We start from the raw sequence: 24,673 nt of genomic DNA on the forward strand, positions 1-24,673 counted from the left end.
TTAGTTGACATGCTTGACCATAGCACGTGAGTCAAGAAGAAAGACATTGAGAAAAGAAAGCTAAGGATCATCTACATACTGAAAACACCTTATCCTGTGCTTTCTCACTAACCCTTCTAATAGTTACATATACACATTAAATAAGGGGGGGGTGTGTGTGATAAAATGGAACCCTGTAACATTCTACAGTTGGGAGCCCTGGGGAAGCAGATCAGTTGCCCACAGCTACCCTTTGTATTCTTTCTTGAAGAGAAGACTGAAGTCACACACAAGTAGAAGTCGAGTCACCACCTCTTTATTAACATAGAAGGCACATGACAATTCTAATACCTTTGTCCATTGTCAGATCATTGACTAGCACAACCAGTTCAGTCTCCATGCCAAGCCCAGGTTTATGTACACATGGACAAGTAACGAGGAGATCTGAGTCATCTGTGTACTGAGAGTTGTCACCATAATCTTATTCGCAATTTAAAAATGGAATATTAGATCTGACAGAAGTTGTCCATGTAAACATCAATTCATGGTTTCTTAAAAGGCCACACCATTGCTTTCTTCAGTAGTCATTCTGCACTCCTTAAAAATGTTAATCTCAGACAACAGTGGAGCCAGCACTTTCCAGCTGGCCTACACCATCTAAAAATATTCTTTTGCCTTTCACATGCCACAAAATTTTACTTAAAAAAAATCTTTATGCTGCAACCAACCAGATTTCCACCACCAGCACAGTAGTAGTTGTCTCCACTTGTTGCATGTCATACTTAAGTCAGGTGACCTTGTAGGATGTCTACAGGTCTTCCATAATATTATCCTATGGGGGGGGGTCAGGAGAGGGAGATTGTATGTGTGGGAATTATTATAAATTATTTGTGTAACAGTTCTCTTCTTAAATTTAAAAATATTTGTAATGCACTGTAGAATATTTCTCTTACCGTTCTGAAAGGTTTGTAGCACAGTGCAATACCATGAAGTAGTTGAGTTTGCCATTGTGACACTATTTGTTATTGTAATGCAACAGAGATAAAACCGGGGATTTTTTTTTTTTTTTTGCTTTGTTATACAGTCTGACTTTCCATTTCATTGTTTGCTGATCTTTTCTCTCCTCCTGTCTGTGAAGATAATGTAGTGTCTTCTCTCAGTCAGTACTGAAAATAGATTTTATTTTCTTATTCTCCATCAGAAGAGATTGTAAAGAAACTGCTAGCTGTTTCTCTTTGTGAGACTGAGCCCATGTTTTTTTAAATTTCCAGCAGAGGCTCTTGATTGGATAGTTAATTGATAGTTTGGATAATGTAGGTGGGGGGGAAAAAAAAACCCTGGGTAAATCAAGTATTGATTCCCAAGGCAGGCTATTTAAAATACTGACTATTGCAATGACTTTATTAAATGTTATCTTAACAACAGTATTAGGTTTCAGATTCATTAATTTTTGTTAGTGTGTCAAAAATCTCATAAAGAAGGGAAAGTAAGACTGCTTGTTAGTAGTCATCCCTTAAGAAATAAAGTTGTATGACATGTTGGCAGGAGCTAAAAGAGATAACATTATCTGTGCCTCTTTAATATTTCTTTTCCAGTGAAGAAAAGCAAGTTTATGACGGATAACATGTGAGAGGAAGGTGGGAAGGCAGCTGAAATTACAGCTCAAGAGAAATATTGCTACATAACTACAAATATTGAGTAGTACTCCTCCTCCCTGTTAATGAGATCTAATTAATATAACCCAAGTTAGAGGTGATTTATATGTAAAAGGCTTTTGAACACGTGCATAGTGCAGAATGCACATAAAGGTTTTGTCTTTGGGAGAAAGACTTTTGGGAAGAAAGACTTGGGTGAGATTAATTTAACTGCTGTTTAAGAATGTGTTTTACACAGAAATATTTGGCCAATCACTGATTTGTTTATTAAAATAATTTCTTTGAGTTTTTGAAGTGTAAAATACTAGACATAAATAATGTAGATCAGTTTTTTACAGGACTGCATGTGGTGGAATGATTACAGCACTAGGAAGTGGAATTTATAGATTCTATTCCCAGCTCTATCAACTTTCTCTGTCACTTGAGGCAGGTCAGTTCTTTCCCCCTTTGTCTCAGATGCTGTAAGGCTAAGTTTAATGTCTGTAATGTATTTTGAGATCTTCTGATGAAAGGCATGATATAATTGCAAAATATTATTGCTACTTGCTAAAGAAAATATCAGACATATGTTGCAGCACTTTACATTTTCCTTTCAAAGTGCTCTATGACCATTAACTAATGGGCAATATAAAATAGAAATCTCACGTATACCTGTAAGGATGGCAGGCAAATTATTCCCATTTATAGATAGGGAAAACTAAAACACAAGTATCTTCCCCGAGACTGGAATCCTGGTCTGTACTAGATACGGGGACACCTCCTGGGTGTGGTGTTCTGTCCCACCTAGTGGCACTGAGACCACTTAGAAAGAGAGAGAAAATGAGTCTGCTCTACAGCCATAGCTAACAGCCATTTGGCTTTTAGCTCATACAGTAGAGGCTCATGCACTGAGCTCCAGAGGTCTCAGGTTTGATCCCGCCTGCTGATGACAGGAGAGTGTTGGCGTTACAAATGGGGACTTGTCCAGGATTTCAACTGGGAAGACTCTGAAGCTTGGGATGCGCTTATTCAGCTAGGGGAAGTATGTAACCCACAGTCCTTCTGGGTGTGGTGTGGTGTTGTGTCCCATCTAATGGCACCAAGACCGCTTAGAGGGAGTTAAATGAGTCTGCTCTACAGCCTCAGCTAACAGCCAGTTGGCTTTTAGCTCATGCGGTAGAGGCTCATGCACTAAGCTCCCGAGATTCCCGGTTCGATCCTGCCCACTATTGTTCATGGGCAGTAAACTCCTTGAGTCCATTTTCTTAATATACATTGTGCTCTCTGAATTAACAGACACAATTACCATTTTTTAAAGTTCATACCTTGCAGTTCCCTTTGGATTGTGCACTGCGCTGGGATTCCTAGGTAGCAAAAGTAGTCAAGATTATCTCATTCTTGCCTTTTTCTCTTGGATGCAGGCCTTGCCACAGTTACATATGTCTTTGTCATCTCCAGGTTGGATTATAGCAAAGTGCTTTATGTGGGGCTACCCTTGAAGATTACTCCAAAGCATGAGCTACCTCTTAGCTGGTAGTGCTTTTTGTGAGGAGCACATTACATCTGTGTTCTATGGACTTAGCTGGCTACCAGTAGTTCTGAGTGCCTTTATAGGCTGTCAGAGGTGGTTTTTTATAACCTTACCAAAATCAATCTTTGTGTTTCACCTTGACAGAATCAGGTGGGATGGGTTATGGTGGAAGATCCATCCTATTAGATGAGTACTTTGCTCCATCAGTCTGAAAAGTCAGTTTGAACATCAGGGTACATTGCAAGACCTATCTTTTTACTGAAGCTTTGTTTGAAGATGATGGTTTAAATGGTTTTGAGCTGGTGAAGTTTATTCTAGAATTGAGCTTTAGTGAATGAATTATGGTAGGCGCATATGTAATTAATCAAAAATTAAATACTGATTTTGTGGAGATAGTTGTACCAATGCAGTCAAAATGTTGTATAGGGCTCACCTGTCAAAATAACCATGGGAGAGAGCAGAGGAAAGCAGAAGCTTCACCTTTGGGGAGTCCTTCATCGTAATGAGCAGAGGGGTTTAGTCTCCACTTCCTTACTGTACCATTGTGCATGTCTTGAAACTTGAATCATTGACTAAGTGAAACTTTTTTTATCTCCGATTAATGAATGCCTTGTAAATATTTAAATATTCAATTTGAGAAAATATTGAAATAAAAAATAAGTTCTAGCCCTTCTTGATACAGGGACTGTGATGGGGTGTGTAAAGCCCATACTACATCTGAAGGGGTTAAAGAGCAACTCTGGGCTGACAGGTGTTTAAACTTGAACAGCTTTTATTAATTTGAATAAAAAAGCTAAACTTTCCTACATCATTGCATTACTGCAAGGAGCTTCCCTTCAAATCATGTTTACATAAAATAAGTATTATAACTGACCAAACATACCCTTCATTTTTAAATAAAACTGAAAAGTGTGAGTCATTGTAAAATCAACTTCTCTAAAGGAGTGCCCAACTATATTTCTCTTTGTTTCATACAGTTTAGGTTTTAGAAAGTAATGCCAGAAAACTAGAAAATTGAAGTAAATTAAAAAGTATTGCAACTAGTTGTTCTTAAATCTAAATAGCAATGAAATAACTTTACAGGAATTGGGCTGACTTTTCCCTTGATGGATGATTCTTAATAAACAATTGAAATGTGTTTAGAGGTTGAACTTGCTTCCATTGACTTCAGTAGAAACAGGAAAATGCCTTGCACTTGTGTTTTTTGAACTGTGTTAGGATAACTAAAACATGGTTCTAGTAGATGAAATGAAAACACAGTAAATGTTGTATAAGGCACTCATGTCACATTATCTGATATTTAGTGTTTTGACTGTTGCCTCAGGCTGTATTGTGAAGGGCAGTAATGATGCTACTTCTGAAGAGTTTTAGGCTACTAAATCATTGGTCTGCATAATATTTAAGGGTAATGAATGGAGGAGAGGGCTGGCTGAACATATGGAGGAGATCCTGTTGAATCTCAAAATGTTGTTTAACTCTATTAATCACTAAATAGCCTTCCCTCTCAGAATTTTGCTCCTACCTCATGCATCCCCAATACCTTCTTTGGAGTTCTGCCAAAATTGTAGATATATTCGTTTCTAGGTAGATTGCCTTATAATAATAAAACTTTGGCATAATATATTTTTATATTGCCTTCCAACTGAGAATTTCAATCTGCTGAATAAGAGTTAGTTAAGACTCAGCATATACCTCTTAGGTATGGTATGGGTATATGCTTATTCTCATTGGATAGATGGAGAATTTGAGATACAGAGAGGTAAAGTGAATCGCCTAAGATCTAACATGTCAGTGACAAACCGATGAACAGAACATAGTTTTCCTGACTTTTAGTCCTCTGAATGAGCCAGTAGACTGTTGCTCATGGATTAGCAATGTTCCAATGTTGGTAATACTGTTTTAAAGGACCATAGATTCACTCAATCCTGACAGATTGTATTTTATTTTTGTTTTGTATTCATCTTTTCTCGTGGATGATTGTTGAGCCATGTACTCTAGTAACATTGAATATTGCCACTGCTTGAGTAGTTTGCTCTGGTGAGTGATTTTTCTTCTTCCTCTAGATTAATTCTTTCTCGTCCTTTCTGTCAGTCAACACATCTTTTCATACTAGTGAAACTGAAAATAATCGGAATGACTAATATTCCGCTTGGTTCTTCTAGACATTGAGTGTGTACATTACCTAGGAAGAAGATTGATTGAGAGGTAATGGTCTAGGTTTTGTGATAGACTTTGATGTCTCTGACAAAGGTGAAAGATCTCATTTCAACACTGATTTTCTTGAAACATCACCTAATTGCACTGTATAGCTATAAAACTAATTTGAAACTCTGAAATATTGATTCTGACTTTGAGATGTAATTCAAGCTCTCTAAACTTCGAGTTCTTATTTCAAAAATTGGAATCTGATGCGTAATGTCCAGAAGTGGTAGGCTTTTATTTGAGTCAGTTACCTCACATTTATATAACCTGTTTTCCTAATTGCAAATTACTTCTCCAGATACACTAGTTGTAATGGGTCCATGCTTCCAGCATGCAACTGGTGGGAACTCTAATAGCTTTGTAGTTTTTGGACAGGTGCATTCTGTTTTACTGGAATGCCATCAGTTTGCATTGGTGTCTGTAGGGAGAAAGGGAAAAGACAGTGTGTGGCAGATGTGAAACATGGAATATTCAAAGATTATTTTATCAGCTTTATAAGTGTTATATGTATCTTTATGGCTTGGTAGTGATCATATTTCTGTCTCAGTGGGGGAGTAAAAGGGATGTTGTTCAGGAAATAAAATCAATGATGTGTAATTAATGCAAATACCTAATCCCGAAACAATGTAGATATCAAGTCTTTTTTTAGGTTACACCTTCAAGGGAAATAGTATATACTGGTCTGACCTGGTTCAAGAAGCCTAAGAATACAAAATACTTGAAACTGCATAAAGTGACCGACCTGATCTGAGGAAGAGGGTCACTTGCACTTGATCCAAGAACTGACTGAGTCTGTGCCCAGAGACAGGCTCTGTGGGAAGGTCTGAAGTATTTTAGTCCTGTCAGGATTTTCCCCATGTGGAGGTTGGGTGAATAGAAAGCTAGACATGCATACAAGCTGTTTGTTTGTATATGTTTTTTCTGTAATGCTTTTCTTCTGAATAAATAGTACTTTGCTTCATAAAATCAGACTTCATGAGCTAATCACAGTAAATTGCAGGAGCCTGCAACCTAAGACCCAGGTCTAGCTCCCTGAGAAACGTGGCTGCTAGAGGCTTGAGACCTAAGAGGGGGTGACCCTTGAGGAGGCCACAAAGGGGATAAAGGTGCTACTAACTCAGGAACTATGACATACAGTCCCTGTCCCCTGGAGTTTATGGTGTATGCTTGATAGAAAGCTGAGGCAATATTCTAGATGATAATTACTGGTGGAGACGGTGCAGCTCAGTACTGTCCTGATGGGGTGTAGCATTATTTCTATAGTTCAGTGGTTTTTTTGAGGCAGTGAACACCATAATGCCTTACATTTTGGCTTTTTTGTTTTTGATTTTTTTTTTTTATCCTTTTCAGTTTGGGAAATGTTTCTTTCAAGTATTGATGGTGGTGATTCCAATCTTAATTGCCAACAGACAAAGTTCAGGGAGAAGTCATTACTTTTTACCCATTAATGGAGCTCTTTGTGATGTTTTCTAGTCTGCCTATTCAGGAGCTTTCCACGGCAGGATGCTGTGAAGATTGTCCTACCTCTCAGGGCAGCAGGAGTTTCAGTACTGAAGACATTAAGTTGTCCTAAAGAAGAAATGCTCATGCCAGGCAGCACTGAAAGACACTACTCAGGGAAAATGAAGCATGAGTAGATACTAAGGACCCAACACATAAAGCAATCTCCCATTGGGATGTCTTTCCTCCCTTCTCCTCCCCCCAATTTCTCTCTCTATGCACAGATGTAGTCAGCCTAAGGGACTGGCACAGATGATCTAAGTATTAGACCATGTTGCCATGGCATCTCCTCTCAGCACCCATCCATGCTCCCATGTGCATCTGTTCATCTAAGAGACTAGCACTTTTGTCCATCCACTAGCAATCTTTGCCTTATTCCTTTTCACCTTCCAGGAGAAAGGGGTCAAGACAAAGGATGTCTCTCCCCCAGCACATGGAATGTGAGACAGCCTCTGTGGCAACCATCCAACCAACTTCCTAGATGAGAAGCTTGCTGGGGGCACACATTTCAGATAACGTTATCTTTTTCCTCTCTGCACCTGTGCATTAAGGGTGCAGCCATGATCAAGCCTCTGTGTCGGGAGAGGTCTAGTTTTGGAAGAGTTGTAAACTTCCTGTCACATTAGTGCTTGGTGGTAACTCTTGATGCACACAAAGCTTGATGGCTATGAAGAGCTGGTGCCTCTCAATGGATGTTTTCTAGGCCAGCTTTCTAGGCTGTTTTGTGCATGTTTGGGTTGATGAGACTTGGGAAGGGAAAAATCTCTGGAAAAGATCTTTCAGCCCTCAGGTAGCTGAGCATATCTGCTTGTGTGCATACAGATCCTGATTGCAGGTGCCTGAATCTTCACATGCTTGCTCATTTGGAGCTTGATGTAAACTAGCAAAGTTGGGCAATTGTGCATACATGTAACTGTGCACTCACCTGGCGACTGAAAACCATGCTGGGTTCTTCAGACAGGGTCCCAGTCTAGGACTCTAATTTCTGGGGTGACATGAGGGACTGAGAAGGGAAAGGCATGAAGCCATATTCTATCATATTACCTTTTAGAAAGGAAGGAAAAAAAGAGAAGGAAGAACTAGTCTTCTTTTAATGGCTGCCAGGCATAACTTCCTTGGAAAAAAATATGAATTACAGGCTTGAATTTTTTTTAAAAACACTCGGTGTTCAGTTGTACACCTAATATGGAAAAGTAATCACTGAATGGGTGTGCAAATGGTCAGATATGCACTTAATTGGTGCACATACACTTTGATGCACCTGCCTTTTTGGAAGTCGAACTCTGCATTTCTGTTTGGCATTATGAACTTAAGAAATTTAAAGAAAAGTCATGCAATATGTTTCTGAGCTATTATATGCCTTAGTTGGTGCCTTGAGGTACAGTGCTGAAAACTGATAGATCTTTTTAATTCTCCTGGAGAGTATAGTAATCCCTGTGAAACATACTGTCTGTGACTTAAATCTGCTCTGAAAAAAACACTTTGTAGAAGTGAATTTCCCGTGTGTTAATGTGAAAGGTACACTCTCTTTTATCCACATTTGCTTGTAATGCTTTCCTTGTTGTGGGTTAACTAATTTAGTATATATTAGTTGCCTTTACATTGTGGAAAGATAACATGTTTTGTGGTGTGACTTGTGCTGTTATAAGCTTGTTAGTTACTAGATGGGTCCTCAGTCTTGCTACCCTGTGGGGGAGAACACAATTTATGACTTGGTTCATTTCCATTTTGGCAGAGGTGGAGTGTGCTGAGGAAGTATACTCATTGTAGCAGGAAGAAGCACTTTGTATTACTCAGTAGTGGCTTCTCAGCAGGCACCGGAGTGGCTGAAAGGATAGCTAGGAATCATGATGAAGTTAAAGGGAAAATATTTTGGTGCTCTGATGCTAAAGTTTTTGAAATAATCTTGGGCAGTTATCCTCCCAATCCTCAGAAAGTAGGTATATGGGGAACTCTAATATTAGAGTCAACTTTACAAATCTTGTACGAGGTTGGCCTGCCTTGTATGGGGTAGAGCAGTGGTTCTCAAACTGTGGGTTGGGACTCCAAAGTTGGCCGTGACCCCATTTTAATGGGGTTGCCAGGGCTGGCGTTAGACTTGCTGGGGCCAAAGCCCAAGACCAAGTCCCACTGTTCGCGGCCGAAGCCTGAGACCCATTGCCTGGGGCCAAAGCTGAAGCCTGAGTCCTGAGGACTTCATCCCTTACTGGCGGGGCTCAGGTCACAGGCTGAAGCTTTGGCCGCTACCCCCCCCCCGCGGAACAGTGGTGCTCATGCTTTGGCCCCTCCACCCGGGGCAGCTGGGCTCAGGTGGGCTCAGGCTTTCGTCCCCCTCCTGGGGTCATGTAGTAACTTTCCTTGTCAGAAAGGGGTCAGGGTGCAATGAAGTTTGAGAACCCCTGGGATAGGGTATGAATGTGAACTCTTATCTTCTGCCTTATGTGCGAGCTAAACCATTATGAGTTCTTTAACATAGTTTTGTGTGGGAACTTTTTGATAGTTTTGCTGTGCTATATTATTCAGTTTGGAATCTTTCTCTTTCAGACCTTTATACACTGATACAACAGCAATCTAGCAATGGAACAAAGAAAAAATGACAGTTTTGTCCCAAGTATCACACAGTTGGAACACTTTTTGACAGAACACGACTCCAATGTTGTTTGGCTATTAGTTGGTAAGTTGAATATATTCTGGTTTTGTTAAACGTTTTTGTGAATCCATTAAACATACTTTTCTAGATAATTGGATGCTTATATAGCATCTGTTACCCAGAAAGATCCCAAAATATTTGCAGATAGAAGCCCCTTCATTCACCATGCAGCTGTTTAATAGCACCCAGCAACACTACTACACAATTTAAGAAGGAAACAAATAATTGCTTTCAGTTTAAAACCTCAGAGAATTGGGCCTAATCACTAAGGTTAACTCTATTCCTATTTTCCCCCCTCCCACCAAAAAAAAGCCTCTGTGGGAACTTCACTGACAACAAGAAGTTGGGGGCACAATTTTATATCTTGTATCTGGAAGAAGGCCTCTCCAGTAGCAAAGCACCTTCTACTACCAGAGAGTTTAAAACAGCTCTTTGATTTATGTTTTATATATATATCCACACACACAAGAATGCAGTACCATAACAATATATTTCATTTTTTCCTGTTATGTGGAGGAATGACTAAGTTTTCTAAAAGATTTGAAAGTAGTAGTGGTCTGTGTTGCAATAAGTGTATAGTGCAGGATGCACTTATGTGTCTGTCACATGAGATAGCGCACATATACTAGGTATGTGGCACAAGTGTAGGGCAGTCACATTGTACTGGAATGGGGAAGCCATAGTTGTGTAATGCAGGTTACTCAAGTGCGTGACAGTAAAGCCTCTACATCACACCAAACCATAATGGAAGCATTACAGCGTGTTACACAGTATAAGGGTGATGCAAGAGCATGAGAACCTACCTCAGGACAGGCTATTAAAAACCAGGGCACAAACCCCTAATTGGTTGTGAATTCTAAACTTAGATTTCACCAACCAAGTGCAAACTCTGTAGGCACTTGAACAGCTTTAACACAGAGTCACAGATGATCCCCTTGGATACTCCAGTCTGTCTTGCCATCCAGGTGAGCATACCTCTAAGGTAGATGGCCAATTGCACCACGAATCACAGCAAAATATTCAGGTTACTTCTGATCCCAAAGGACCAGTCCCTGACCCCAGGTCACTTGTGCTTTAGGTCTCACACCAACAACAAGGCCAATCCCATAATAAACTATATGAAGATTTATTAAATTGGAAAAGGAAATTAGAGAGTTATTCACATGGGTTTGGTGTGTTGGAAGTAAATCCTAGTGGAGATGATTGAGTGATTCTGTGTATTTTAACTCTTATCTGGTAACAAATAAACTGGTCTCTGAGAGACTATCTCCAGGTGTTGTGAGGTGAAATGTACAAATATTAATGACACTCTTGTAGGAATAAATATATTACAGCTGGTAAGCGGGTATGTTTTTTTTTCAATTTTTTTGTTGGAACTTTATTCCACTAAATTTTCTGAGGAAATTATTACTAGTGTTGGAAGGTAAATACAAAGCAAGCAGTTCTTTGCAATAACTCTAAACAAAAAGTTTGCTTTTTTGTTTACTTTTGTATTTAATTTTAAAATGTATTTTTTGCCCATTATTGTGAGATCTGGGTACATAAAATAAAACAAAAGTATTGCATGCCATTGACACAGCTCAGACCCACTCATGCCCCTAACTGTCTTGGTCAATGGATGAAGATGATAATTCATACTAAGGAAGAGCTGCAGTTTTTTTTTTTTTTTTTTAAAGTGTCTTCAACCAAATACTAAAATTGCCAAATGTTGGTTCTGGTGGATTGTAATAAAGAATGAATTATAGAGCTGAATACTTTCTGCTAAATTTTCCTCCCCATTTCCGGAAGGCCCCCTGGGACAGACAGTAAAACTTTCCTGTTGATTGCAACTAATAAGGTAGAAATTGCAAAGCTGCATGATCACTAATGTACTACAAAACTTGCACTACATATTAATATTTTACACTTTAAGTGAAAGATTTAAGGCCTCAAACTGGTTTACAACCAGTATTTGTTTTGTAGTATGCAATTTTTAAAATTCTTAACATAGCAGGTTGCTTGGAACTACATTTTAACACTTTCAGCATTTGAGGACAGTTGCAATTGGCAGTTCACTGGTTATGTGTCTCGTTTATGTAAATTAGCAATTAATCCCCATTATAAAGGATTTTTATGCAAATTGCAATTGACTCCCATTTATTCATGAACTGTTGAATTCAACTTTATAATGTTTCTGTGAACTTGGTATAGGTACTGGAAGTAGGGGTGCTGGGGGTGCAGCACCCCCTGTCTTGAAATGGTTTCCATTATATACAGGGTTTACAGTTTGGTTCAATGGCTATCAGTACCCCCACTATAAAAATTGTTCTAACACCCCTGGAACTTGGTACAAATGATTCTTAGGTTATCTTCAGTGTTTTTTCATTTTTATATTCCTTAATGTTGGGGGCGGGGGTCTATCTTTTTGATGGTGAGAACTGAACTTGGCAGGTAAAGGGGAAAACACAGATTAAAGTAATTTCAACAAAGGATTTAAAAAAGCTTCCCAAATTTGCCTATTTAAAACACTGACTAGATGCAGAAAGCCCAAAATTCACATCCTCAAACTCCTGTTCAGCTACTGCCTAACCCTGTAGGTGCCTAAAATCCGATGGTGCCTACATCTCCACCTAAAAATCTGCCAATGTGCGTGTGCACAGCCACCTCAGTCCTGATACTCTGTGCCTATTTCATGCTTCCCCTTCCACCCATCTCGCCTACAGAAGCCAGTCTGGTAGGTGACCTCTGAGAATGCCTACCTGATTGGAGGAGAGGGGTGTGGCCTAATCCTAAGGGAGATAGGTGCCTAAATCTGGACCACAGAGAGACACCTATCTCTGCTTGGGATTCACAGCTGTGAATATCCTCCTGGATTTAAGTGTTTGAGCTCTTTCTAAAAAAAAAAAAATGGAGGAGCAGTAGGTACTGGTGCTCCCCTTTATAATCTTCAGCCCAGTGGTGAGAGCACTTAACTATGATGTAGGAGACCAGGGTTCAAATCCCTCTTCTGCCTGATTTGGAGCAGGGATTTCAACCCATGCCTTTTCCGCTCTCAGGAAAGGGCCCTAACCACTGGGCTATGTATAAATAAATGAGATTCACTGGAACAGGAACTTGAACTTGGGGTCTCCTGCATCTCAGGTGAGTGCCCTAAACATTGGGCTATAGAGTTATTTTCCCTATTTCTCTGGCCCAATGAATATTTAATTATTTATACAAAATGGAATGGCTTCTACAGGAGAACTTGAGAGAGACTCATCCCAGAATATCCCATAACCTAGCAGTTAGGACACTATCCTGAGAGAGAGAAGACATGGGTTTAAATATTACTCCAAATAAGAGAGGGAGGGGGATTTGAACCTAGGTCTCCCACCTTCTTGGTGGCTGTGCTAACCACTGGACGAAGGTGGCGAGAAAGGGCTTAGGTGCCTAACTCCAGAAGAGGTTTCATGGCTTGAATCCCATTTGGAGATTGGTGCCTCCCTCTTTTTGGCGTTTCCTATTGGCTACATTAGGAAGCTCCCTGCTCAGCTTGCTGGCTTTTGTGGATCCCTCTTAGGGGCCTAACTCTCCTCATGCCTTGTATAGGCGCTTAACTGGGGGCTGTGGATTCCATTAGGTGGCAGGGTGCCTAAAGTTAGGCACTGCAGCACTGATCTTTAATTTTGTTTGTGGACCTATTTTTTTATTGCTCACTTTTAAATATGCTGTATAGATTTGTAACCATAATTTTTATGTGGGGAGGTACCCTGAGATCACTCAAAATATAAAGATTAGTTAGAATTGTCATCAGATGTGAAATCCTATTCTCTGGCTGGTGCTTAATGACTCTCTATATAGTATTGATACATGGAACCCAAAGGCCACAGCCTGCTTTCTCCTTCTCTTCCCGTATAAGCTATTTAAACAGGTAGTGAAGAAGGGCAACAATGGATATGTTTAAATTAATGGTAAGAGCAGGAAGTTAGGGGTCCTGGATTCAGTACTAGTACTAGTTTCTGCTACTAAAACTCTGATATTGGGTAAGTCTCTTAGGGGTCGTCTACACTGCCCCACAGTTTGGACTACAGGGGCATGAATAGCAGTACGCACCAAAGTGCTGTGCTGTAACTCCCCCATTTGGATGCTGCAGGTGCAAACTAAAAAGTTCCTAGTTTGCTGTGAACTGGGAATCTTTAATTTCTCTCATCTGGACACTGGTTGCAGTTAAGGTGGAGCACTTTGGTTAGCATTGCTATTCACACCCTTGTACACTGAACTGTGGGGCAATGTAGATATAGTCTTATACTCTTTCTGTGCTTCATTTTCCCCATCTTGAAATGGGATAACACTATCCTTCTCTTACATGGGTTTTTTGAAGCTTCATATTTTTAAGCACTTTAAGTTTCTTGGATATGCAGCGAAGTATGTTATAAAATTCAGTTTACATAATGTATAACTGCACATTAAATGCACAACTACATAATATGCTGTAGTTCATCCTAACGCTTTTAAGGAATGTGCATTTCTTACATTGGCTCAGATCTTGCAGAGGTTTAAGTATGTATTTATGCACTGTGAGTACTCCTATTGATTTGCATACATCTTTGCAAGGTTCTGGACCATTGTTTGTAAACCTAAAATTTCACAACAACTGAATCAGAAAAGGAGTCATAGCCAATATAAATGCAATTAGTATTTATAAACATATCTAAAGATATATTCCATCTAAAGATTTATTCTACCTAAAGAGTTGTCAGTAATTTTCAAAGATGTCTGTTAAGCACTGCTTTTTAAATAACTTGTTAACTTTAAGTGCCCAGATCTTGTGTTTTTGTGTGTGTGTGTCTCTGCATGTGTGGTGGGAGTGAATGAAACTTGAAATATTCTTTTGAAGTCAGACAACAATTATTTAAAACTATAAAAATAAATCAATTGGAGATGAGTACAATGCCAGTTAAAACTAGTCCATCCCATGCCAGCCTGGGATTGTTCCCTTCAGAGAGACCTTTCTGGAAACTTTATGAACCATTTTGGTTAGAAATAGGTTACTTGATTTTAATCAACTAATGTAAAAACTACTTTTGGGACTAGAAGACCTAAATTTATTTTGATTGGCATATTTCTAATTGGATTGAAATTCCCATGGTTTTTTTCCATCAAATTCCAATTTCACACTGCTGATAAAAATGAGAGGTATTGTATTAGCATGAAGTACTGCTATGTGACAAATTGCTGGGCTAAGATGTAAAGGCTGGAAATCATCGAGATGATGTGCTGAATCAGGGGCGATTATAGCTTGGCTAGGATTTGTTTTCTCATTTTAGTTCCCATTTAGTTGTGGATATGGCTGCACATAGTCAGAGATCCATCAAATCTATAATGTTTTGTTTGGGTTGTGGGAAATACTTTTTGTGTGATAGTGGGAGTGAAGAGAGAAGGGCAATGGAGAACTGATACCTTCCCTCCCCCAGTGTTAAAAGCCCATGTTAATTACAAACATGTTTTTGCATGTTTTTTTTTTTAATTGGGAGGGGGAAATAGAGAAGAGGGGACATTGTTACTGGGCTTTGTATTTTGGTATACAATGCTTTTATCAGGTCACACAAGTGTAACTTTAATGCGAACTAAAACTAATATGTTAATCTTTTCAACAGCTACAATCTTGTCTTGTGGATGGATTATCTATCTAACTTATTATAATTCCCGAAATGTTGGACTTATTTTAACATTGGTTCTGAACAGATTATATAAACATGGCTACATCCATATTGGTAAGTTGTGGTTACAGTAATATGGCTACATGTGAATCTAATAATTATCTTTGATAATATTTTGTCGTTTATCCTAATGCGACTTATTAAAAACTACAGGGTACATCTTAAGAGTTTCAGTTTACTAAAGTAATTTTCAAAATAACCAGAATAGTTAATTTCAACAAAGTATTTTTTCAACAAAAAAGTATTTGACATATAACTCCAGGATGATTCTTAATGTAGATTAAAAAAACTAATCCCAGTAAATTCCTGTTTTGAAATTCCTTATGGTTTTATGGTCAATTCAGGTTGATTACAAAAATTATAAAACCCAAAGGTACCATACTTTCGTTTGTTTAAGAAATCACATGTTAACTTTCACTGTTATCTTTCCCCTCTCTTTCAAAAGCCATACATCATAATGCCCATTTTTCCAACTGAAGAAAACTGGCTTGGGCTCACTCTGGAGCCCATCAGTGCTCCTTGTGAATCAATCAGATAAATTGTTGCTGACTGACATGAGGATTTTTTTTTTTTTCCTTCTCCTACCCTTTGGGCTGAGTGCATTGTCTCTGCAGTGCAGCTAGCTACTGCAAATCCAGAGCAAAGGAGTGGACTGGAATCGCAAGCTCTTACTTTGTGTATGGTGGTGTATTGTATTACTAATAAACTGGCGGACTAGCTCATCCAATTAATTCTTATTGGGACAGTAATATTTAGAATTCATACTGGTAAGGAGCTTTGTCAAAACCCATTAACTCTTCTTTATTGTTTAAATTTAAAAACATTTTTATGGAATAAACCAGGTCAGTACAAATCACTTGGGTGCTCGCCCACATTACAAAAATATATATGATGCTGAGTCATGAAAAGTTGTATCCCACAACCTGACTCTGATTGTCCTTTTAATTTTCTCTCTCCTCTCCAATCTCCCAGGCCTCCCTCTCTGTGCTACTCAGAATAACTTGTCTTTTTAATCTTGGACTTGTTCTACAGCTACTGATCATGTATACAATGAAAATAGAAGATAGAAAAATTGTATTAATCTACTGATCCTGAAAGGAATCTGAGATCCAAAAATTGTAAACCATGTTCAAATCCAACACTTTTTACATTACATGGACTGTAATGACTTCAACACTTGTTGGATAAAGTATTTGATATATATGCTGTATTTAAAAAAAAAAAAAAAAACTATATGCAGTGAAATTTGTATTAAGGAAAAGCAACTGGAGATAGCTACCCAAAATACGTGGTGTTCTTTATTAACTTTCGCAATCAATAACATCATGGATATTGGATCCCACTAGTCCCATTTCTGGACTAGCGCTGATTGGTTTGTTGATGTCATTTTAAAACAAATATGGTTATGTCTACTTTGCATAACTTCTTGTTTCTAAGTAAGGTTAAAAAGGATTGGGGAGAATATATGACCCATCACCACCCTGCCTTGTTGCAAAGGAAATTGAGCCATGCTGATGTGTCTGCTTACTTGTTAACTCCTCTGTCCCCAAATGTTCAAAGCTCCAGATGAGATTGCTAGATTTGAAGGCCTAGGCCTGAAGGCTGTTAGATTTACTACCACCAGAAAATTGTGTGTATTTTATGGTGAATCTTAAATAATTGGAAGATGAGACAAAGTTAACTGAACTATATACAATCTATAGTAACCAGTGATATTGATACATATCTTACATGTTCAAAATAGTCATCCCATCACTTTCCTCAAACTTAGTTATATAGGCCTACATTCTTAAAAGTAATTAGTGATTTTTAGTTGCCCAGCTTGAGACACCCTAAAGATGCTTGATATTTCAGAAAGTTCTGAGTCCTCTACTCTCTCTGAAAGTCGTCTGTAAGGGCAAAAACCCAGGCACCCAGAATCGCAAGTAAAACTGTTTCAGGAATCAGTTGTTCCCATTCAGAAAAAGAAATTAAACCCACAGACAAAAAGCCTTACATGAAATCTTTCTTTTAAAATAGGTTCCTTTTCATTCTCTGTCCTGTCCGGAAAAGTCATGGTTCGTGAAATCTATTACATTACAGAAGACATGTCAATCAGGTACCTGTTTGTCAATTTACTCTTATGGTTCTTTAAAATATATTTTTCTTCCCTGTTGGTAAGACTACATTAAGAAATAGCAGATCTTTAACATGAAACTGATTCTTGTTAGTAAATATGGGGCCAAATTGGTTCCCTCTTAAAATTTTATAACCCCATTGACCCTTTCTCCGCTGTTGTTGCATTGTAAATTGAAAAGTTCCAGTATCAGATATAAATCTAGTAAAAATTATTGACTGTATTAAGAGAATGCTTTTCAGAATATAAAGGAAAATTCTATTCCCTAATGTCTTTCATTTCATTGCCCTCTTATTTAAGTTTTTTATAAAACTGTAAAAAGTAAAACTCTTAAAATCCAAGTTCTATTAAAATATTTGAAAGATCTATTTTAGTCAAGCAGCTTACACTTCATTTTTTCATAAATTTTAATAATTACATGAAATATAGAGCAGACATTGTTTGGTGATTCTTTCAGCCAGAGGCCCAAAGCATTAAGAGGGAAACAAATGAGGGATTCTGAAAGTGAGGCTTTTTTTTGTTAAACTAGTGTATCTGCATAACATAAAGATTGGGCATTAGTTATTTGGATCTATTATTGTAATGTTGTTCAAAGAGATTTAAGAAGGGAATCTTTCTACAATGTTTAAGGCAGTTTTTCAAGCTGCTGTACATAAAAGATCTATAATCCATGTTCTTAAATTCCTATTTATGTAATTTATCCAATTTAGAATTCAAGATGGATTTATTATATTTCGCTGGTGGAAAATGTACAATCCAAAGCAGAAACAACATGGTAAGTTGATTCATAATGTTTCAAAGTTTGAATTGAGTTTTAGAAATATGATCTCTTGGCATTTTGTTTGTCAGTCACTGGGTTTCTTTTGAAAGTATTTAAATTTACCATAGAGAGGTGGTATCTTTAGGTCAAGGTGAGACAAATAGGTGGTGATGAGGAAGCTTACACTGCTGTTGCCTTTCTAGTACCAGTTCTGTGTATAAACAGGGAACTTCTACTGTAGAGGTGTTCATCTGGCTCTTCCAAATACTAAACTGACTGTAAAAAAATAGAGGGGAGAAAAAGTTGTTGAACTTTTTTTTTTTTTTTTGGAGATGTTAGCAAGTCTTGTAAGTTTATAATGAATAGTATTAAAATCAAGTTCTCCTTTCTCTAAAGGTGGATGACTTCTCACAGTTATTCAATTAAGTGGAAACAATAGTAAATAATTTTAAAAGGCGAAATACTTGTAACTCATTCAGTTTACAAATTTACTTCTCATTGGCTGCAGGGTTTCCACATGGGAGTTCAGATTTCCCTGCTTTTGATATTCCCATAGCTAGTATTTTAATCATGTTTCCTCACTGGCTCAGGTCATGTTCAACAAATGCATCTGGAAAGTACTACAAGACTTAGAATGTTTCTATTGGAACTTAAAACAGCATAATTGGCTGAAGTGTGCACCGTTGTTGAACACTTATACAGAAAATAGCAAACGTTATGAACAATGGTTATTTTTCTGGCATTTTTGAAAGAAGATTGTCGATGTAATATCAAAATAACCTTAAGGAAATAGTGTTCATTAAGTAATTTGATTTGCTCTTTAGAAAGAAAACTACCCTGCTGCCTTTATTCACGATTGCTTTAGCAGAGCTGCTCTTTTATTTTTCTTCTTCTTCTTAAAAAACAAACTCCTTCACCAGTTTGGCATATTCCACATTTAGCACATGCTGACTACCTGACTAAATTGCAGAAGGCCAATAGCGCATTGCATTTAAAAATCTTTTTCTTTTTGTTCTTGTGTAATTTGTTCTGGTGGCAGCCTGTCACCCAGAGCAGTGTAGAGATCTGATGGAGCCAGGCATTATTGCTGCATAAATTTGTTCAAATCTGCAATAAAGTAAAAAAGAAATAGAGCTTAAATGTTCCTGAAGGAAAATGTCTATGTACTATAATGCTTCTAAAAGTTTCACTAAAATGAAAAGTGAACTACCATGAGCTTATATTTCTTTAGTAAAAAAAGGAACAGAAATTCTAAATCTCTTTGTGTTCCTTCTGGAAAAAAATTCCCAGCATTTGTAAGGATTTAAATGTAATCAGAGAAGGCCAATCTCTTAATGGAGCTTCATTGGAGCACTTAAGTTCCCTGGGGTTTTCCTTCCATCATAATGTAGATATCTGCGAAGCTCAGAAGCTCCTCAGACTTCCCATTAGGTTGAGGGGATATTATGGCCCTTCTGCCTCCTCAATAAACTTCAAGTCATCAGTCTTCTCTTCCCCTGTGACCCCAGGTTTCATACATTCATTCCTGCTCCCAGATCCACATTAGCCTCCTTGCTGACTCAATAGAGACTGCTATATGCCTTTCATAGAGCTTGAGGTTGGAAGGGACCATCTAGTCCAACCTGTATATCATGGGCGATTACATTTCACCCTGATCTCTACATTGAGCCCAATGACTTTAATTAGACTAAAGCATTTCAGGCCTTGGGATACTAAACTGTTGTGCACTATGAGTGGAGAAAGGGGAGACTAAGCATTAATACCCAAGGCCCCTGTTATGGCAGGGTGTCGATTAAGTTTATCTGGGTATATCTCACCTATCTCCCTCCCCTCAATGCTATGGAAGGAGAGCAAACCTCCTGCTTTCCCAAGGCTCTGCCAATCTGACCTGGGAGAAAATTTCTTTTCAACCCCAAATCTGGTGATTAAGTATGTAAGCAAGTACGCCAGCCAGGCATTTAAGAAAGAGGATTCTTTGTACCTATTTAAAGGTACCTACTGGTCCATTCCATCTGGTATCCCATCTTCGGCTGCAGACAATTTCTGATGCTTCAGAGGAAGATGACCCCCCCCCTCCCACCCCATGAATATGTTGTGCCAGTTGGGCACTGGGCAGAAAAAAATTCTTCCTGCAGGCAACTGGCTGAGGCTCTGAAGCATGAGATTTGATTATAGTCATTGTTTTAATACAGAGCTGCAAGTATTATGAGCATATTGAGGGTAGAACAGGCAATCCTGTTCTCCCCATGACCCACAAAGGAAGGGGATGAGCAAGAGGATTCACAGATTTTAAGGCCAGAAGGGACCACCATGACCATCCAGCCTGACCCCCCCCCCCCCCCCCCCGGCATACAGGCTATAGAATTTCTCTCAGAAGCTAGATTAAAGTGTATCTTTTAGAAGGCTATCTAATCAGATCCTAAAGATTCCAAGTGTTGGTGTGTCCAGCGCCATCCCTGTTAAACTGTTCCAATGTTTAATTACTCTCTCTGGTTGGAAATTGCATCTTATTTCAAGGTTGAATTTGTCTAACTTCAACTTCCAGCCATTGGATCTTGTTATGCCTTTTTTCAGCAAGACTGAAAAGCCCCCCGTCTCTCCCCAGTTAGGTAGCTTTTCTATGTCTAAGTACCTAGACGGGGGGCATGGATCAGTGTTCACGTCACAGTCCCCATCAGTACCCGGCCTGAGCCAGAGAAGCTACTGATCCAACCAGCAGACCAAATTTGGAGATGAATTCTGGTCATGTGCCACCTGAGGCACATTGTGCATAGGTTAAGAAGAAGTACCTAGACCAGAGGTGGGCAAACTTTTTGGCCTGAGGGCCACATCTGAGTATAAAAATTGTATGGTGGCCCATGAATGCTTGTGAAATTGGGGGTTGGGGTACGGGAGGGGGCACAGGCTCCCACTGGGGGTGCAGGCTCTGGGGTGGGGCCAGAAATGAGGAGTTCAGGGTGTGCAAGGGGTCTCTGGGCTGGGGTGTGGGGTATGTGTGGGAGAGCTCTGGCTGGGGGTGTGGGCTCTGGGATGGGGCTGAGGATGAGGGGTTTGGGGTGCAGGAAGGTGCTCCAGGCTGGGACTGAGGGGTTCAGAGGGCAGGAGGGGGCTCTGGGCTGAGGTAGGGAGTTGAGGTGCAGGGGTGTGTGGGGCTCTGGCTGTGGGTGCAGGCTCTGGGGTGGGGCTGGGGATGAGGGGTTTGGAGTGCAGGAGGGTGCTCTGAGCTGGGACCAAGGGGTTCGGAGGGCGGGAGGGGGGGATCAGGGCTGGGGCAGGGGATTGGGGTACTGGGAGGGTGTCTCAGAGGTGCAGGCTATCTCTTAACATAATTACCATCTTTCTGATTAAGAAACAATCTTAGACCATGGTGAGAAGAGACACCTCTTTTGGGGGGGAAGAGGGGGGTTTGGATTACCTATCCCTACCTCCTGAATATAGTCAAGAGTTACAAATGTTTTGTAATCCTAACTGCTCTTGGTTACCAGAAACAGATACAATTCCCACTCATATTGGAGGTAGTAGTAAAGTGAGTCTGCCACTCTGAAGAAGGTCTAGTTGCATCTGGTCCCAGAAAACTAAAGCACTCCTTTGTGTTCTGAGCCTAGGATCTCTTAAACACACCCTCTCTTCCCCTCCACCCCCCTTCAGTTAGGTCACTTGCTGACTTTCTCAATTACAGAAAAGTGGTAGTTGGGAATAGATTTTAAACAATTATTAATGATCATTCTTCATTTTAAACATGATGAGGAATATCTCTCCTGTAACTGACTATTGATGAATTGCTAAACTTTGAGGGACTGTTAATATTGTAAAAAGCAACAGAGGGTCCTGTGGCACCTGAATAAGTGTGGTGATATGACTGTTAATACTAATAATCTGTTATATAAAGAAATAATTTGTTTTGATTAAGCCCTGAGGAAGCCAGAACCTTTTTTATTCATCTTACTTTCAATTAAAATTGATAACATTACTTAAGAGTGCGGTGTAGTGTTTATTCCTCTTTAAGAATATGATGATGATGATCAAAATGTTTCATATTTCTTAGTTACTTGCTTGTTTTCTCTAAAAAATATTTTGGAGCAGAGTACTGATGTGTGGAAAAGAGGACAAAACTTCCTTCACACTTGAAAAAAACAAAACAAAAAACAAAAGCCTTTAAAAATAGTTACCTATTTTAAGCCCCGCTCTTTTTTAATAAAGGAATTATAATTCAACTCATTCAATTAATGAAGTCTAATGGCTGCCTCAAGGAATGTATTAGCTATAAAATTAACTTTTGTATATTCTTAATAATGTACAGGTTATCGGAAGATCTCCCAGGCGAGCTATTTTCTACTCCAATTTTTTGTGCATAATTCATCTGAACTTCTGTGATTTGCTGTTGCTAATTAATTACTTCCTATGAAGCACACTTTATTTCCTTACTTATTTGTGTAAAACCAAGTCAGTACAATAACTCTATACTTCTTAAAATAACGTGACATACATCGAAAAGGCCTGGGAAATTCACTCAAGTTATGGAGGGGTGGGAGAAAACTCAGTAGGAGGGATAAAGGATGGAATGTTGGCTTTTATTTGTAGGTAAATACGTAACTCTTGTGGATGGAAGTAATGGTTAGGGAACAAAAGCTATTGAACACAGTGATTTGAATTGCATCCGTTTCCCTCAGTCCATAATTTAGACAAATAGAACAAGTGGTATTTCAGAGCAGCTCAAGTCTCTTGAGTAAATATGTAATGGGGACACTTTTTGTTGCAACTAGATAATTATTGGGAAATTGTGTGGGGTTTTTTATGTAATTAGATCATGCTGTTACATAATTAGGTCAAGCTATCTGTAGCAGAAGTAAGTCAAGGCATGCCACTCCAATGTTCTATATGGAATCCTATAATTAAATATTCCTGATGTTTTTAACTATCACAGAGTCAATTCCATATTACAGACTAATATTCTACCGTTTTTAAGTGTGCCCAAATGTCCAGATATTTGTGTGAGTTTGATCATTTACAATTTAGTACGTGAATTTAGTGCTTAACAATTTTGGATATTAAATTAAATTAATTAGGTGTTTTACAGAAGATTAGAAAGTTAAGACTCCTGTCACAAGATACTTACAATCCACAGTTTAGACTTGAATGAGGGTGACAAGGAAGGCAGGGATGGATGAAGAAAGTAAATGATGATAAGGTTTAGGCATGTGCATACTTAATGGTTCAGTATGTTTTTATTATATAAAGATGGAGAAATTGAGTAGTGTGCACTATAGAACTGTACTTCGTAAAGTGTGACTGTTAGCCAGTTCTAGAGGTTGAAGTTTATCTAGAGGTGTGTTTATCAACAGAAGAGGTGCAAAAAGGTAGTGACACTGCTAGTTTTCTCGCACTTTGTGTCCACTGTATGTGAACGCTTACCTGGAAGGGCCACTTTCAGACAGCAGAACACAAGTCCAGTCTTTATGGTTGATGCAATCCTTGCAGCGTTGCCATTTAAGCTCTTTTGTGGTGGTGTGTGCAATGGGAGCTATCCTGACACCATGACATTTTCTTACTTTTGCACCTGAGAAGCCATGAGATTAGTAATCACTTTCGGTTATTCTTGCCTGATTCACCCTTGGATTGTAACCTAGCAGTGAAATGCTCTCTGAAAGTTTTGTATAGAGATCTTGCCTATCATGTGTCAAATTTGTTTTATTTTTGTATGGTAAAGTTATGAATCCTTAAACAAAACAAAAACAAAAAACTCTCAAAACCCCCCAACACCCAACCTGGTTGGTTAGAGTACAAGTTAGCAGCTTTAGTGGCACGAGTTATAATTAAGAGTATCTCAGTAATTCTTATTAAACTTGTTTACAAAAATGGCTACTTTGACTAACATGTGCCAGTGCTTAGGCATATCAAGTAATTGCTTAAAGTAAACCTGTTTTCCGTAATCAAGAACTAATCCTGTGTGTAATTGGATAAAATTCTAAATCATCTCTGTTTAAAAAAGAGGTTTTATACCACTTGCATCTCACATGTTAACAGATCATTGTGGTGTTCTAACAACTGGATAATGGCCTGGAGGTCAGGTTTTGTTCCTGGGTCTGCCACTGACTTGCTGTGTGACTTTGGGCAAGTCACATACTCTGTGTGCTTTTCATACAGTCTGATGTACTTCCCTTTCTTATTGTGGTGGTATGTTCAGTTAGCGTTTGTAAAATGCTTTGAGTTCTTTGGGTGAAAGAGTATACAGGTATAAAGCAGTACCTGGAAAGGATTTAAAATCTGTACATTTCCAACATTTCAGGGTCTTCAGCTAAACTTACATTTTCAAGTATTATCTTTCTGCTCATCCATTAGAATGTTTTTTCCCTATAATTTAAAGATGCATTCCAAAACTGGGTTCAAATGTTGTCTTTTCTTATCTATTATTCTTGCTTCCAGCTTCACTGTTTCCCTTGATCGTTTGCCTTTGTTCTGTTTGTTAGAAATTAGAGTTCTAAAGAGTTTATACCTTTTTATTAAATGGAGAAGTTCCAGGCCTTTGGACAGTTGTTTCTTGGCCAAGTCACTTGATTTATAAAAAGTTCTCTTTGGTGATTTCTCTCAATTTAATAATCACTACAAATGACATATCACAGGTA

At 38.7% G+C, this 24,673-nt stretch overlaps 1 protein-coding gene across 10 annotated transcripts in view; it reads left to right on the top strand.

Annotated features, from left to right (window-relative positions):
• The window catches only part of BLTP1 (bridge-like lipid transfer protein family member 1), a 233,691-nt gene that overhangs the window by 16,567 nt on the left and 192,451 nt on the right, over nt 1–24,673 (top strand). For all 10 annotated transcript variants that reach the window (XM_054029923.1, XM_054029925.1, XM_054029926.1 and 7 more), the window contains 4 exons: nt 9,391–9,520; nt 15,112–15,228; nt 17,194–17,272; nt 18,001–18,065. In XM_054029923.1, coding sequence (XP_053885898.1) covers nt 9,424–9,520; nt 15,112–15,228; nt 17,194–17,272; nt 18,001–18,065 — 358 coding nt within the window. In that variant the 5' untranslated portion in view covers nt 9,391–9,423. The remainder of the gene's footprint in view (nt 1–9,390; nt 9,521–15,111; nt 15,229–17,193; nt 17,273–18,000; nt 18,066–24,673) is intronic.

Source organism: Malaclemys terrapin, chromosome 5 (assembly GCF_027887155.1).
Source record: "Malaclemys terrapin pileata isolate rMalTer1 chromosome 5, rMalTer1.hap1, whole genome shotgun sequence".
Classification (NCBI taxonomy): Eukaryota; Metazoa; Chordata; order Testudines; family Emydidae; genus Malaclemys; species Malaclemys terrapin.